Here is a 16,903-nt window from a genome sequence, read left to right on the forward strand (position 1 = left end):
TCAATGCTCTGCAGTCCTCTTGGCAGTGGTCAGATGCCAAGACAGCCCAATGGCTTTCCTTAATCCTCTCCCAACTCCCACCAGGCCTCTGTCCTGTTCTCACTCACCCTCCCTGGGCCTTTTATGGGTGACCACATTCCCTGTTCAGGCAGTATGAAGGTCAACAATGCGTTCACAGTCCTTCCAGACTGTCCTGTGTGGCAGAGCTGTATTCCCAAATGTTGCCCTAGCAACAGCTATAGAATGGGGTGAAGGCAAAGGAGCCCAGTGCTTAAAGATCCAGTGGTGTCCACATTTTTTTCCTTTTGTGTGAAATCTTGAACTCATTTGTTCTAAAGATCCTACTTTGCAGGATCCAGAAGCAAGCTGGGAGGACTCACACTGTTTATGGCCCACCATGTCCTATAGAACCAGGTGCTTCAGGTGCCCTTTTCTGCAGCTCTCTAGACCCACACATTCTTACCTTAGCTATGCTCAGACTATGGTGAGATATTAGAGGAAAAGTATTCAGCACTAAGCCTGGTAGAAAATCTAGCCTTGTTGGTTGTTTTTGTTATTTGTAAAATACTCCTCCGGTCACTATTCAGTTGACAGCATAGAAATTTGCAAGGTTCCTCACCACCTTCAGGATGGAGACTTCAGCCCAAACCCAAACAGCTTCCTAAGGCCAGTCTCTGACTGCCTACCGTCTGGCTACTAACTCACAGGTTCTACATAACTCCACCCTCTTCCATCTGGGGAGCTTTTATTCATTCTTTAGTCTTGGCTCTGGGCTGCTAACTCAGGAAAACTTCTTGAACTCAGATCATTTGGGCTTGCCTTTCCAGTGCCCCCACCCCCCGTCAGTGTTTCTGAACCAAGAAACATTGCCCTGTACAATATGTACAATATGCCCTGTACTATATATCCTTGATATATAATCTGTGGGAGCTACAGTGAAAATCTTATAAGTGGGGGTGACATGGGATGAACATGGCATGAGAACTAGGAGGCCAACTAGTAGGACAAGGGAGCTACAGGAAGGAAACAAGGAAATGGTTAGAAGTCACTGTTTCCGGTAATCCTGGGCATTGCATAAAACAACAATCACGATGACTCCTGGGTACCCACACAGTCCCTGTGACAATAGATCCACAACCAAGACTGAATGAATGATCAAGACTTGGATTCCTACAGCAACAAATGGGAAGGAGATGGGGCCTCTCCTACTCCATCAGAGGAGGAGAAGCCCCCTCAGTGGACTGGAGCAAGCCTGTGCTTCAGAGAGCAAAAGGAGGTCTATGGGCAGCCCTACTGCCAATAGTTAAACATCCCCTCCCAGAACAGACAGGTGGTGGTCTCTAATAACTGCCAAGGCTCATCCTCCACTGGGCAGTGCCCAAGAGTAGGTAGTACTGGTACATGCTGTATAGGCATGTATATTATCTCTTCCCCTTTCCCTCCACTCCTTCCCTCCCTCCCTCCCCTTTCTTTCTTCCATCCTTCTTCCCCTCTCCCCTTTGTTTTCTTCATTTTATTTATTGGGGGGGGGGGTGTCACACACCTGGTGGCGCTCAGGGTTCTGCGCTCAGAAATCGCTCCTGGCAGGCTCCGGGGACCATATGGGATGTCAGGAATCGAACTGGAGTCTGTTCTGGGTTGGCAGCGTGCAAGGTAAACACCCTACCACTGTGCTATAGCTCTGGCCCCTTCTTCCTTTATTTTAGGCAGCACCTGTAGTATTGAGGGGTTACTCCCAGTTCAGCAGGTATCACTCCCAGCAGTTCTCTAGGGAACAGTACTGAGGATCAAATCTGGGGTTCCATATACAAAAGAAGCATTCTCATTTGAGCCATCTCTCCAGTCCTGTTTCTGAGTGTTCGAGGGTGCCTCCCAAGTGGTGCTAAAGGAGCCTGGGGGCCATTCCTAGTGATTCTCAGCTAGTTGGTCTCAATATGAGGGTCTGAGGTGGTGGTGTTATTTGGGCTCTGTGGTGCCAAGGACCAACTAGGGCTACACCTGGTGGTGTTTAGGGAACCATATGGTGCTGAAGATAAAACCTTTTTTATATTTTTAATAAATTTTTATTTAAGCACCATGATTACAAGCATGTTTGCAGTTGGTTTCAGTCATAAACAGAATACCCCCCCTTCACCAGTGCAACATTCCCACCACCAATGCCCCCTCCCCCACACCTGCCTGTATTGGCAACAGGCAATCTACTTCTCTCATTCTTTAGCATTATTATAGTTATTTCCCTAACAGCGTTCACCACTCTTTGTGGTGAGCTTTGAATTATGAGTTGGTCCTTCCAGTCCGTAACTCTCATGTCTCTGGGCCTTAATTTTTCTTAAAACCCATAGATGAGTGAGAATATTCTGTGTTTATCTCTCTCCCTCTGACTTATTTCACTCAACATAATAGATTCCATGTACATCCATGTATAGGAAATTTTCATGATGAAGACAAAACCTTAAAGGGTCTAAAGACAGTTGGGTGCTGCCTTGTTTGCATCTGACCTGTGTTTGATCCCCATCATCACATATGGGCCTTTGAGACCTGCCAGGTGTTGTATTAAATTAATAAGTGTCCTTGATGGTGGATGGGTGATGAGGCCTTTCTCAGCCAAGCCACCTTCTTTGGTCTGTCTGGTCTGAGGGTTCAGGGTGACAGCGAGGAAATTACCCACAGCAGTTATGAAGTTTCAGAGACAAGGTTTTATTACAAGGCCCTAACCACCATGTGTAGCTTCTCAGCTAATCAGCCTCTGCATTCTTCCAGTCTCAGATCTCTCTGTCCTGCCTGCTCCTGAAGCTTCTCAATCTCTTCCAGAATCTCTCCCCTTCACCCCTTCCCCAGAGTTTAATTACCAACCTCAGATCCCTCCCAGCAGTGGGAGGGGAAACACCAGGAACCAGGAATAAGCCCTGAGCACTACCAGGTATAGCCCTAAAACAAAATAAAAACGCAAATACCTGGGGCCGGAGAGATAGCATGGAGGCAGGGTGTTTGCCTTGCATGCAGAAGGACAGTGGTTCAAATACCAGCATCCCATAAGTTCCACAGAGCCTGCCAGGAGCGATTTCTGAGCATAGAGCCAGGAGTAACACCTGAGCACTGCCGGGTGTGACCCAAAAACCAAAAAACAAACACACACACAAAAATCTGCAAACACCTTAATCTCTGTATTATCTATCTCCAGTATTCCTGCTCCCTTCTTCCTGCACCCTTGCTCAATACTCCTAAGTCCAAAGTTCCATCCACCATTGCCCTTAAAGGGAAACTATTCACAACTCACTTGACTCTTGTTCCCATTTGTCTTCCTCCCTGGCCACGCATGGCCTTTTTGGCCTAAGATAATTGCAGCCCCAAGGGGCTTATTCCTTGGACATCACTTCCATAGGCATTGATTTAACCTCCAGGCTTCAGCACCAGCTATATGCCTGAATACCTCTAGTGTCTTCCGCCTCTAATCGCTGCATCTCAACTCCAGGACTTATCCATAACAGACACCTGAAACCAATATGTCCCAAGCTGACATCCAGTTCCTTCTTTACCTACTCTGTCCACAGCCCTCCACAGATGTTCCCTCCCCAGTACTAAGGGGATTGGGGGGGGGGGGGCTATACCTTGCTTGCCTGTAATTCCTGTTGATTCTATTTGTTGGTAAAAATAAATCAGCATCTTACTTCTCTACCTCTACTAGCTCGAAACTCACCCTGTCCTCATCCACCACTGGGACAGCCCTGATAGCTTCCACTCAAGCCTCACCATGTGGTCTCACACCCTACAGTCCTCACTGTAACAACCACAGGGGTCCTGTGGAGTCTTGGTCCAATTTCAACCTCCTCTGCTCTAGCCTCACTTCTGGTCAAAGCCATTCTTCATTGGGGTCTCTTGTATACTCACCCTGACTTCTGACCTCACCCGATTCATCTCTCACTATATTTCAGTTCCCCGTTATCTTGCCGTCTCATACTGGGACTGTGACAACTCCTTGGGCTCTCTTCATCTTCTCAGGGCCTCTCCCAGTTGGTCCATGCAGCCCTCACTTGACACTGCCCACAACTCAGCTCTCATTGCGTGCTTGTACTGTTTCAGCCACAGTACTCATTGCCATCTGGCCAGCTGCATCTTTTATTTATTTCCCTTGTTAATGGCCCCTTACCTTCATATATCAACTTCACGAAGCAGAGGTTTTTACTTATCATTCTTTTTTGTTTCTATTTGGCTTGGGGGCACATCTCGTCCTTGAGGGACCATGCAGTTTCATGATCAAACCTAGGGCTTCCATATGCAAAGCAAGTATTCCACATGCAAAGCAAGTGCTCTTGAGTTATCTCACCAAGCTTGTTTCATTGTGACTGGACAGTGTCTTGCATGCAGCACACTTTCTGTAAACACCTATGAATAGATTTGCTATAAGCAAGTGCATCTTGACAATGTGACCCTAGGGGATAGGGGCACGACTGTATGAGGAATCCAAATGGGGCACTGCGGCCCCTCCAGGGACCTCGATCCCGACCCTCAGGAGAGGCTGGAGACCACAACAGTTATTCCCGAGTCACGAAGAGGATTCCGGCCTGAAAGAAAAGAGGGATTGGGAAGACAAGGAGACTCAAGGCGAAAAGTTCCGATCAAGAGTCCATTTATTCTGGGAGGGGGTAGGCCTTTTATAGTCAGGCCAAACAAAGAGAAAGGGGCAAGGCATTCTTGGAATAAATATAACTTTCCATAGGCACATCTCATTTTTTCAAAATTAACAAGGTTGTATATCATGAGACTGGCATTCATCAATCATGAGGCCCAAGTTGTTAGAGCAACAAAGTATAAGATCTAATCTCTGCCTAGGCCCACCAGCCTCTATCTTTATGGGAACATCTTGGTGCCAGTGGTCAACTCCCCTAGTTCTGAGGTATGCAGTAACTCCCCTTTTCTTTAGGTCCAAGGGCAAAGGCCACATTTGCTAGCTGCTTAGGCTGGCAGCTCCTGCTAATTGTCACGTAGGCACTTTTGCTCAGACTTTCAGAGACTCCATTTTGATTTTAGTATAAAGGGCTTTTAGTTATGCCAAACAGTCTCCAACAGGGCTCTAAGCAGGAACCCTAACTGGGTGACCTGAATGCCATCAAGAACAAGCACTGTAGGAAGCCAATAGAAGATGGACTGGCTGGCTTGTCTGATGTCACAGTAGGGTTCTCAGCTCCAGAGCTCCCAGAAGGCCCAGGTTCTAAGGCCTGTTTAGCTAAGCCCCCAACCATCACCCAGCATCTGGAGTAGCTCCCCTCCTACATGAGCCTAGAACTAGTGAGCAGGAAGGTTATCTCTGGATGTTCACAGGCCTGGGTTATACCTCCTAAGTGGGGCAACTTTGAAGTCACTTCAGCTCTCTGAGTCTGTTTCTTCACCTGAGAAGAAATGAAAGAAGAGCGGAGATGAAGGTTTCTATCCCAAAGGCCTGGGGGGAATCCCATGGGAACCATGCAGAACCTCATTCTGGAAGCCAGATCCAAGAGGAACAAGGACAAGTGTAAGCATCTCTGGACTGACTCCCCTGCCCTTTGCTTTCTTGACAGCAGCCACAATCTAGAAAGAAGAGTTCCTCTCTCTCTCTCTCTCTCTCTCTCTCTCTCTCTCTCTCTCTCTCTCTCTCTCTCTCTCTCTCTCTCTCTCTCTCTCTCTCTCTCTCTCCCCTCTGTGTCTCTCTGTCTCTCCTCTCTCTGTATCTTTCTTAAAAAAAAAAAAAAGAAAGAAAAAAATAGAAGAGTTACCTAGGAGGGCAGGTGATACTGGATGCCTTCTCCAATCCTGTATCTGTCCATCCCCAAAAGTGCCCCTACTGCTCCTGAGAAATGCCTACAGCAGGCTCTACCCATGACAGGACAGACAGACACACACACACACACACACAGCAGGCTCTACCAACCCATGACAGGACAGACACACACACACACACACACACACACACACACACACACACACACACACACACACACGAACTGCTAGGCACCTGGTTGACGCAAGTGAGAAGAGCGGAGACAAAAGGAGAAAAGTGAGAGAATTGAATCAGTGAGAAACAGGTAGGAAGATGGATAGGGAATCCTTAGCTTGCAAATGCACTGCTCAGCCCTTGTCTGAGGAGGACCCCCTCCTGTTCCCATCCAAGTTGAGCCAGCAGAAGCTCTAAAGTCACTGGAGAGTAGGAAGTCAGCAGGTGGCAGCAGTAGGGCCAGATCCTCGCTGCTCCTGGATTTCTGAGTAAAACCTGAATGATCAAAGAACTGGCAGCAGGACCAGAAGACTGAAGAGCTAAGTAAGGAAGACTATTGGTAGTTGGAGGCCAGTCTTTGGCCACCCTGGGCTCCTGTATGTCTGTCGTGGGCAGACATATTTATGATCATATGTATGTATGTATGATCATATGTATGATCCTTGGGCAGAGAAAAGAGGGGAAGAAGGGATGATTTTGAAGCCTTGAGTTCCTGAGCTGCTGCACCTGAGTGTCCCCAGCCCCTTCGATAAACAGGCTCTAGCTCAGTTTGCAGATTTTCACCTCCCAGTCAGGTGGTAGCCGTCCACCCTGGGGGACTGGGGAGATGGCTCAAAAGATGAGTACACTTTCTTTGCCTGCAGGAGACCTGAATTTGATCCCAGGCACTACTTGGTGTCCCAAGCACTGCACTGGGTTTAGCCCCTAAGTACTGCCAGGTGTGGCACCTAAATCAAAAGCCAAGCAAAAGCGAGTGTCCACCATGAAGCAATGAGCACACCCAGAGAGAGCAAGGATCACATGACCACTGTGTTCTTGGCTGGGTAGAAGAAACGGAGTAGCCAAGGCCAGGCTTAGATACAAGCCACACGTGGTCTTTCCAGCCAATACTTCCTTCTAATCATTCTTCTTCCGGCAGATAAGAAAACTGAGGCTTCCTGAGCGCCAAAGCCAGTAAGACATCAGAGCCAAGTCTCACTCGCTTTCTGCTTCTACCCCTCCAGTCTCAGCATCAGCCTCCCCAGGCCCAAGCTCTTCCCTTACTTGCCTTCTGAGTCGGCAGCCTGGTTCCCCAAGTGCATTATTCATACTCTTGAGAGCCAGCCAGCTCTGGTTACACTGACCGAAGCCTGGGGCACCCTGCCTGCCCCACTGCCCTTCTCCTTCCTCTGCCTCCTGGAAGGTTCAAGGTGGTTCTTCCGTATACCCGGTGGGCTTTGAACATTCCACTCTGGCTCAGGAGGGGGTTCTGCTTCCCACCTTGTACAGACAAATTGGGTGGTTGGGGACAAGTGGTTTCTTCCCCTGGATGCGGCATAGTGACTTTCCCTGTCAAGTGGCAGAGACCCAAGCCCTCATTTTGGAGGGCTGAGCCTAGCCTGCAGAGGAAGGGGGTGTGTGTATGGGGAGGGGGAGACTTGATTAGTATTGGCCAGAATGTCCACGGTGAAACCCCAAGGTCCACATAGGCTCCACGGTGCAGTAAACAACACCCACACACTTTCCACCATCGCCTGAAGGTGAAACCCAAGGCGGGTCTAAAGGAGATGAATTATGGATCTACCCTCTCAGAATCTGGGTCTGGCCAGAAGTAGCTTGGCTGTCCTTCCCCAAGCCACTCGGGCCAGTCCCTGGTGCTCAGTGTCTGAGGAGGCACATGCTCAGTAGCAACACAGCTACCCAGCAGGTCCCGTAACTCCAACGTCCCTGAGCTTGTGACACTGGCCCCTGGCCTAGTGGGGAGTAGGTGTCCACCATGGCGAAGGATGAAGATGAAGACAAGAAAGCCAAGAAAGGGAAGAAAGGGAAGAAGGCTCCAGAGCCGGAGAAGCCCAAAAGGAGCCTCAAGGGGACGTCGAGGCTGTTCATGGGCTTCCGAGACCGCACGCCCAAGATCTCCAAGAAGGGCCAGTTCCGGAGCGCATCGGCCTTCTTCTGGGGCCTCCACACCGGCCCGCAGAAGACCAAACGCAAGAAGAAGGCACGCACGGTGCTCAAGTCTACGTCCAAACTCATGACGCAGATGCGCATGGGCAAGAAGAAGCGGGCCATGAAGGGCAAGAAGCCGTCCTTCATGGTGATCCGCTTCCCGGGGCGCCGAGGCTACGGCCGGCTGCGCCCCCGGGCCCGCTCCCTCAGCAAGGCGTCCACGGCCATCAACTGGCTCACCAAGAAGTTCCTCATCAAGAAGGCGGAGGAGTCGGGCAGCGAGCAGGCCACGCTCGACGCCTGGCTCAACCGCTCCAGTTCCCGCGTGGGCTCCAGCAAGCTGCCCTTCCCGTCGGGCGCCGAGATCCTGAAGCCCGGAGGCCGCCTGCGCAGGTTCCCCCGCAGCCGCAGCATCTACGCGTCCGGGGAGCCCGTGGGCTTCCTGCCCTTCGAGGACGAGGCGCCCTTCCGACACTCGGGCTCCCGCAGGTCGCTGTACGGGCTCGAGGGCTTCCAGGACCTGGGCGAGTACTACGACTACCACCGCGAGGGCGACGACTACTACGACCAGCAGTCCCTGTACCACTTCGAGGAGGAGCAGGAGCCCTACCTGGCCGACCGCGGCCCCTACTACGGCCCCTACGGCTCCTACGGCCCCTACGGCCCCTACAGCCCCTACGGCCCGGCCTGGCCGCCCTACGGGGACTACGGCCACGGGCCCCCGCCCGACGACCCCTACGACTACTACCACCCTGACTACTACGGAGGCGCCGTCTACCCCGGCTACGGCTACGGCTACGGCTACGACGACTACGAGCCCCCCTACGCGCCCCCGGCCGGGTACGCGTCTCCCTACGGCTACTACGACGGCTACGAGGGCGAGGCGTACCCGCCCAGCTACTACCTGGACCCCTACGCGCCTTACGAAGCCCCCTACCCGGCCTACGACCTGCCCTACGACCTCCCGTACGAAGCGCCCTACCTGGACCCCTACGCGCTGCCCTACGGCGCCCCCTACGCGGCCCCCTTCGCCCCAGGGCCCTACGGCGTGGGCCAGCAGGCCGGCTACGCGCCCGACGTGCCCTACCTCTACCCCGAGGAGGCGCCCCTGGCCTACCCCTGGGTGCCGCCGCCCATCCTGTCGCCCCACAACCCCTACGCCCACCCGATGGACGACATCGCGGAGCTGGAGGAGCCCGAGGAGGCGGCGGGCGCGACCGAGCGGCCCAGCACGTCCTTCCGCCTGCCCAGCAACGCCTTCTTCGAGCAGCAGGGCATGGACAGGCCGGCCCGCTCCAAGCTGTCCCTCATCCGCAGGTTCCGGCTCTTCCCGCGGCCGCAGGTCAAGCTGTTCGGGAAGGAGAAGCTCGAGGTGCCGCTGCCGCCCTCCCTGGACATCCCCCTGCCCCTGGCGGACGCGGAGGACGACGAGGACGAGGACGAGGTGCCGCCCGTGCCCGTGCCCGCCGTGCCCTACGGCCACCCTTTCTGGGGCTTCCTGACGCCGGGCCAGCGCAACCTCCAGCGTGCCCTGTCGGCCTTCGGCGCCCGCCGCGGGCTGGGCTTCGGGCCCGACTTCGCGCGCCCCGCGCCGCGCCCGGCCACGTCCCTGGCGCGCTTCCTCAAGAAGACGCTGTCGGAGAAGCAGCCGCTGCCGCGCCTCCGGGCCAGCCAGAAGGCCCGGCTGGGCGGCCCCGCGGTGCGCGAGGCGGCCTACAAGCGCTTCGGCTACAAGCTGGCCGGCATGGACCCCGAGCGGCCCGGCACGCCCATCGTGCTGCGGAGGGCGCAGGCCCGGGCCCGCAACAACAACAACTCGCACGGCGCGCCCCCGCCCGGGCCCGGCCCGGACCCGGCCCCGGCCCCGCTCCCCGGCCCCATCCCCATCCCCATCCCCGCCCCGGCCTCGCTGCAGCCCGGGCCGCACTGGACCGCGCTCGCCGCCCCGCCGCCCGCCAGCCCAAGGCCGCCCTTCTCGCCCGCGGGCTCGCTGCGCCGCCACCCGCCGCCCTGGGCCGCCCCCTCGCACGTGCCCCTGGCGCCCCAGGCCGGCTGGTGGGCCTTCGCCGAGCCCCCGCCCGTGCGCCCCGACGTGCCCCCCGAGCTGCTGGCCTTCGCGGGCTTCAGGCAGTCCTTCCGCGGCTCCCGGCGGCTCCCGGCGCCCTTCGGCCTCCCCAGGCCTTCCCCGCAGGCGTCGCGCAGGCGGGCCTGGACGCCCCGGCCCTCGCCGCAGCCCTCGCTGCGGAGTCTCCCCGGGCTGGGCTACCGCTCGCCCGTGGGGCCCGCGTCCCCGCAGCCCTCCATCCGCGCCGGCCCCTTCTCGCCCCCGCTGCGCCGTCCGCACTCGCTGCGGGAGCCCCCGGCCCCGCGCAGGGCCTCTGGGCGCCCGGGCCCACCGCGCTCGCCCGTGCTGGGCGCCCCGCGGTCGGCCTCGCCGCCCCCGATGCCCGGGCCCAGTGCCAGGCGCGGATCCCTGAATCTGCCCTCGCGCCTCCCGCACACGTGGCGCCGGCTCAGCGAGCCCCCCACGAGGGCCGTGAAGCCCCGAGTGCGCCAGCCCTTCCACCGGCCCCCGGGAGCTGGCGCCTGGCCCGCGGCCGCCCGCGAGTCCCGGGAAAGTCAGCGCCAGCAAGAGGAGGACGTTGAGACACCCTGGACAGTGCCGCCACTGCCCCCCAGCTGGGAGATGGACTTGCCTTCTGTTCAGCGTCCGCCCTCACCCTGGCCTGGGGGCCCCAGCAGCCGCAGAGGCTTTTCCAGGCCATCCCCTGTGCCCGAAAACCCCTTTCTCCAGCACGTAGGCCCAGTCCCATCTCCTGCTCCCCTGTCAGAAAACCCAGCTTCTGACACTACTGGTGTCATCCTGGGTGGACACCAGGAGCCAGGTCCCGGACAGCTGGTCAAATCCGCCTGCCCACGCCTAGAGAAGCCTGAAGAGGAAACTGACCCTACTAAAGAGGTGGAAAAGGGACCCCAGACACCGGAAGAGCCTGAATCCCTCAACCTGTCACCCCCCAAGGATTTCCACCCAGAGCAAAAGGCACTAAGGCTCAGCCTGTCCCACCCACTGGCCGCATGTGATCAGACAAGGGCCTTATGGCCCCCGTGGCGCCGCTGGGGAACACTACCCAGTGCCTCAGCCCCCTTGGCACCCACTGGGACCCCTGCACCCCTGCCCAAAGCAGGGGAAAGGCGTCTGCCAAGCCCCGGACGTTTCGCTGTAGTCGCACCCCAGGTGCACAAGGTGGACTCTGTTCAGACAGTTGGTACAGCTTCCCTGCAGCCCACTGTCCAGCTATCCCAAGCCTCAGACGCTGTCTCCAAGCCGAGAACCTGGAATCTGCTCTGGTCCTGCCTCTGGCTTCGAGTGAAGGCCCACCGAACTTGTCTGCAAGGGCCCTCCACCCCCCAGTCCAGCAACCTAGGCCCCAGAGCCTCCTGCCTACCCCAAGGGGAACCGTGGGAAGAAATTGGTCTCAAAAGCTGGTTGAACAAGGTATGAAGGACAGTATGGGGGGCAAGTGGGAGTTCCATTCTGGGAAACTGCAGCAGGTAGGTAGGGAGCTGCTCAGTCTCAGTCTTCTTGCCTGTAACTTGGGGAAAGGATCCTCAGGTGCCCAGATTCAGGACTGAACTGAATGCCTAGCATAGGCAGATCCTGGCAGAGCGGATGCAAAATCCTTCCCCATCACTGTGGAGGAGGGATTTTGGTCCTGCCAGTGCTCTGAGCAGCCCTGTGTCAGTAGTATATGCTCTTCAGCTTCCCCTCAGAGATTTCCACTAAGAACAAAACCACAGGATTTGCCTTCCCAGCTCATCTCAAAACCCCATCCGTGTTCACACTTTTTCATATGTCTTCTATTGACAAGCCACCAAATCTTAATCTTTTGCCTTTCTCTCTTTGGGGTTCCTGCATAAGAGCTATCTCCTGGGCTTCAGGATTCTGAACTGACAACAGGGTGCTCAGAAAGCAAGTTTTCAAGTTCCCCATTGCACGGGTGGAACGGAGCAGCTACAGGTCATGCTGTGGGTCAAAACTAAGCTGAGGGCTCTATTTGGGCCCTGTGTAAAGGGAGTGTGGGCCAGGCAACCTGTCTTGGGGTGCCAAGCCCATGCTGGCTGCCCATGCTTATGGTGGAATGTGAGCCCGGTACTGGGTGGCCCTCAGCAGAGGGGGGTGGTCACCGGAGCCTCCCCCGGGACACAGGGGTAGGCGGGGCACTGTGTGCCGCACACATTTTTCAGCCTCTGCAGACTATGCTCCATGGAGCGGGCAGCCAGCCGGGCTCTGCCATGGCAAACGGGACAGCTTGGCTGTTGGGGGGGCCCTGGCCCCGGCGCCGGGTGCCTCGTGCCGTGTGGGCTGCAGCATTGCGGGAGCGGGGCGCAGGGCGCCCAGGGGTGAGGGGCAAGGATGCCTGGGCCCTCCTTACCCTGGAATACGTGAGTGGCTGAATTATTTAGGGTTTGCGGCCACTGGCGCACATAGGCTGGCGGGTGGGCAGGAGGCCAGGGCCTCAAGGGTGATACTCACTGTGTCCTATTTAGCGTCTGACAAACAGGCAGCACATGGGGCTCCCTCCTGGTGTTCCCTTTCCTGCCCTGTTCAGGGTGGGGTACAGGGTAGATCAGAGAGACTGGAAGGGCGGGGAGCACATGTGTCCTCAAGGCCATGCAGGTCACACCTGCCAGCATGCTTGATATGTACTTGGGCTTACCACAGCAAACAAGGGAAGTGTGTGTGCAAGAGCACATGCCACAGTCTCAGCAGATGTGGCAGCTCTTAGTTGAGTCCTAGTTGTACATTTAAATGGGCTCAGCAGAGATTCTATAGCCCAGAGATGGCATTGTGACTTTTTAGAATCAGCTGACTGCACACAAGAAGACATGTCAGGAGGAGAGGAGCATGTGTCTGCACTTGTGTGTCAGGCCTCATAGGCCTGTGTGCATGACCATGAGTCTGTGTGTATGGTGGGGAGGGACTGTAGGAGCTGGAACTGTCAGTGTGTGCCTCTGTGTTTGTAGGGTCTCCGTGTTGTCCTGACTGGATACAGGAGTAGGATGCTGAATGGGAAAGTTTCCATTCTGGCTCTCTTGAAGGCCTCATGCACCAAAATAGGGATGTGTAGCAAGTTGTCACATAAGCATTGATCGAGGGGGTCCTTGGAGAAATGGGGGGTCAGTGCTGGAAGAATATAAGGTTGCGAGGGCAACTGGGCAGTTGGAGGAAGCAGTGTACACATGTGTGTTGTGCCCACCTGAGAGCATGAGAGTCTCTGCTCAGAGGCTGTGTGCGCACACAGAGGACAGACATGTATCCTGTGTTCAAGGGTGGCCTGTTCACTCCTCAGGAAACCATGACCTTCCATGACTGGAGACCAATTACATCTACCCGGTCTGTCTTGGGGTTCCCTCCTAGACAAAGGGAGGAGGTGCCAGTCATAGGCAAGCCAGGGCACCTTTGTGGACAGCCACCAACCAGGCCAACTGCATCCTCTCTCCTGCAGATGCACTCTATCCGAAACCTGCCATCCACGAGATCCCGCGAGCAGCGCAGGGAGGACGGGGTGGAGGACATGACGCAGCTGGAGTGAGTGCAGGGGTGGCAGGGTCAGTGAGACATCACTGCATCCCCTTGACCTCCGGGACTTATCTGCCTGCTGAGCAAGGAGGGAACAGTCTGAATTGTGCCTGTCCAAATCTAATGAGTCAAATAGGCCTGTGTTCAAATCTTAGTCCCACCTCCTACAGCTGGAGGACCTTGTTCAAATCTCTTTGCCTCTATAAGCCTTCCTGTCTCAGCCACAGGATTGGAGGAAGGGTGTTTCTTGTGAGGAGGCCAACAGGTTGGAGGTGTCCAAAATGTGGGGGATGTGATGATCATCAGGATCATGACTCCACCCTCACACCTGCTACTTCAAGTGTCCCTATCCAATGGAATAGGGACAGTGAGCATCATATCCATTGGACTGATGGAGAAGCTGAGGCAAAGAACAGTTAAGTAACTTGCTTATGGGTCTTTGGTTGGTGTCAGAAATAATTTGAGGGGCTGAAGCAATAGTACATGGGTACAGTGGGAACCCTGTTTGACCCTCAGCACTACATATTATTTCCTGAGCATTGCTCGAAGAAATTCCTGATTTTAGAGCCAAGATTAACCCCTGAACACCAACAGGTATAGCCCCAAAACAAACAAACAAAAACCAGGATTTGAACTGAGGCCTTTCTGACCAAGCCCCTGCCTTGAGGGAGAAGGAGGTTCCCTGAGTTATCATACAGCTCTGATTCCAACCCCTACTGCCCTCTCTATGCCCTCCCAGAGACCTCCAGGAGTCTACAGTGCTGTCCAATCTCAAGACTAGATTTGAACGGAACCTCATCTACGTAAGTCCTGGGACTAGCAATGTGCTAGGCTCAGGGAAGAAAATTAGCTGCTACCTTTCCTCCTTGGGCCTCAGTGGGAAGTCCAGATCTCTTTTTCTGGACCTCAGATCTGTGGACTCTGATTTGAACTCTAGGGTTTCTACCATTTGATCACAAAATTTTAGAAATTAAAGCTCTAAAATTCAGAGTCTTAAAACAATGATAGTGCCAGGGACAGAAACCTGGATATAAAAAATCCCAAATGTACTATGGAGTCCTAGAATCTCTGGGCCTGAATTCCAGAAATAGGATGGCCAGAAGTAGCTGAGGAATGCCCTCTCAGCATGAGGTCGAAGCCTCTGAATTGATGAAGTAGGCAGCAGCCAGCACAGATACATTTTCAGGATCATGGCTATGTAACTTTGCTCACTTTAAGCTCCTGGCAGCCTCAGCCTATTGCAGTGCCCCAAATTCCACAACAGATCAGCATACCCCTCAAGTTCTTAGAAGGTTCCAGACTCAAACACCAAGGTCAGACATATAGAAGCAGAACTCCAGTGTCCCGGGAGCAGGGGAGAGAGGATCCTAGAGGTCCATGAAGCACAACAGCACTGAAGCCACTGTCTGCCCAACAGACATACATTGGCAGTATCCTGGTGTCGGTGAACCCATATCAGATGTTTGGAATCTATGGGCCAGAGCAGGTGCAGCAGTACAGTGGGAAGGCCTTGGGAGAGAATCCTCCGTAAGTGTCTCTAAGGCAGGGAAGGAAGGCTGTCCTGGGGTCTTCTGGTCCCTTGTCTGAGTGTGGCAAGATCATTGCTCGCTGCAGCTATAATTTGAGGCTGATGGTGGCACACAGGTTGCATACTCATTGTCATAGTTCTCCCAGGGCCAGCCTCAGCCCTCCAGGCTGGAGCTACCATGGCTCAGACCATGATGAGGGTAGGGAACCACATCCCCAAGAAGTTGATGGGTGGGGCATGCTTGACTTCTGTGCTGGGCATATATGCCCCCTGCTTGCCTCCTAGAATTTTGGAGTCAGAGGCAGTGAGGCCTTCATCCCTTTATCCTCTTTAGGCACCTCTTCGCAATTGCAAATCTTGCCTTTGCCAAAATGCTTGATGCCAAACAGAACCAGTGCATAATCATCAGGTAAGCAAAAAGTCCAGTGGGGGCCTTTCTGGGTGTGTGTGTGTGTGTGTGTGTGTGTGTGTGTGTGTGTGTGTGTGTGTGTGTGTGTGTGTGTGTGTGTGTGTGTAATATCTTAAGGGGATCTCAGGTAATAGGTCTGTGAAAGGCCATACCTGCCACTGGGGCTAGGAAATCACCTGCTATCTCTGGGCTAACCCACTTGCCCATATGCTCTTGTTTTATGGTGAGGTCATGGGAGGTTTGAAAGATCAGGAATAAGCTCATGCTGTCCTTTTACCCTTTGTTTGATCAGTGGAGAGAGTGGCTCTGGAAAAACAGAGGCCACAAAATTGATTCTACGCTACCTGGCCGCCATGAACCAGAAACGGGGCATCATGCAGCAGGTGGGTCTAACTCTCTCCAGGACCTCAGCAGGTTGTCCCTTATATTCTCCAAGAGACAGGGTTCATTGCCCCTCTTTGTGGATAGGAAGACTGAGCCCAAGTTGGGGCAAGTTGGATGCTGCACACCCCAAAACCACAGTTATTGCCCATCCCTCCTGTGAGCTTGGAGTACTCACACATGGGACCAAGTGTCCATCTGCTCAGCCTGTGAGTTGGCCCCTTGGTTGTGTTCTCTGTCGTGCTCTGAGCATTAAGAACAGAAGCATAGAGCTGGAGAGATAGTACAGCAGGTAGGGTGCTTGTCTTGCATGAAGCTGATCTAGGTTTGATCTCCAGCATCCCATATGGTTCCTTGAGCATTGCCAAAAGTGATTCTTGAATGCAGAGCCAGGAGTAGCCCGTGAGCATCACTGGGTGTGGCCCCAAGCCCCAAAATAAAAAGAATAAAAAGAACAACAGAGGAGCATATTGTACACCTTAGAGAGCATCAGGAATCACCCAAATGAATTAGATAGTCCAGGCGAAAGACCCAGTTGGCCCTAACTCACTGAAAAATGAACTGTTCCCAACCTCAGTCTATTTCTTTTTTGTTTGTTTGTTTTGTTTTGTTTTGTTTTGTTTTGTTTTGTTTTGTTTTTGGGCCACACCCGGTGATGCTCAGGGGTTACTCCTGGCTATGCACTCAGAAGTTGCTCCTGGCTTGGGGGACCATATGGGACGCCGGGGAATCGAACTGCGGTCCGTTGAATGCTAGCACAGGCAAGGCAGGCACCTTACCTCTAGCGCCACCGCCCGGCCCCTATTTCTTATTTTTTTTCTTTTCTTTTTTTTTTTTTTTGTGGTTTTTGGGTCACACCCGGCAGTGCTCAGGGGTTATTCCTGGCTCCAGGCTCAGAAATTGCTCCTGGCAGGCACGGGGGACCATATGGGGCGCCGGGATTCGAACCGATGACCTCCTGCTATCTCTCCGGCCCCAACCTGTCTATTTCACTGTGTTATGGACACAACAATTCCAGACCTTAATGATACCAGGGCAGTGACTAGATGGAGTGAGCTGAGGCAATAGGTATTTCCATAGAGATTGGGCCTCTTCAGACTGGGACAA

General features: G+C 54.4%; 1 protein-coding gene across 1 annotated transcript in view; it reads left to right on the top strand.

The window, feature by feature from the left end:
- The first annotated feature begins 7,724 nt into the window (after positions 1 to 7,724).
- Positions 7,725 to 16,903, top strand: part of MYO15A (myosin XVA) — a 59,218-nt gene continuing 50,039 nt past the window's right edge. The window contains exons 1-6 of the mRNA XM_049777665.1: positions 7,725 to 11,393; positions 13,405 to 13,487; positions 14,218 to 14,281; positions 14,896 to 15,005; positions 15,341 to 15,415; positions 15,708 to 15,798. Of these exons, the coding sequence (XP_049633622.1) occupies positions 7,725 to 11,393; positions 13,405 to 13,487; positions 14,218 to 14,281; positions 14,896 to 15,005; positions 15,341 to 15,415; positions 15,708 to 15,798 (4,092 nt within the window). The remainder of the gene's footprint in view (positions 11,394 to 13,404; positions 13,488 to 14,217; positions 14,282 to 14,895; positions 15,006 to 15,340; positions 15,416 to 15,707; positions 15,799 to 16,903) is intronic.

Source organism: Suncus etruscus, chromosome 7 (assembly GCF_024139225.1).
Source record: "Suncus etruscus isolate mSunEtr1 chromosome 7, mSunEtr1.pri.cur, whole genome shotgun sequence".
In the NCBI taxonomy this organism is placed as follows: domain Eukaryota; kingdom Metazoa; phylum Chordata; class Mammalia; order Eulipotyphla; family Soricidae; genus Suncus; species Suncus etruscus.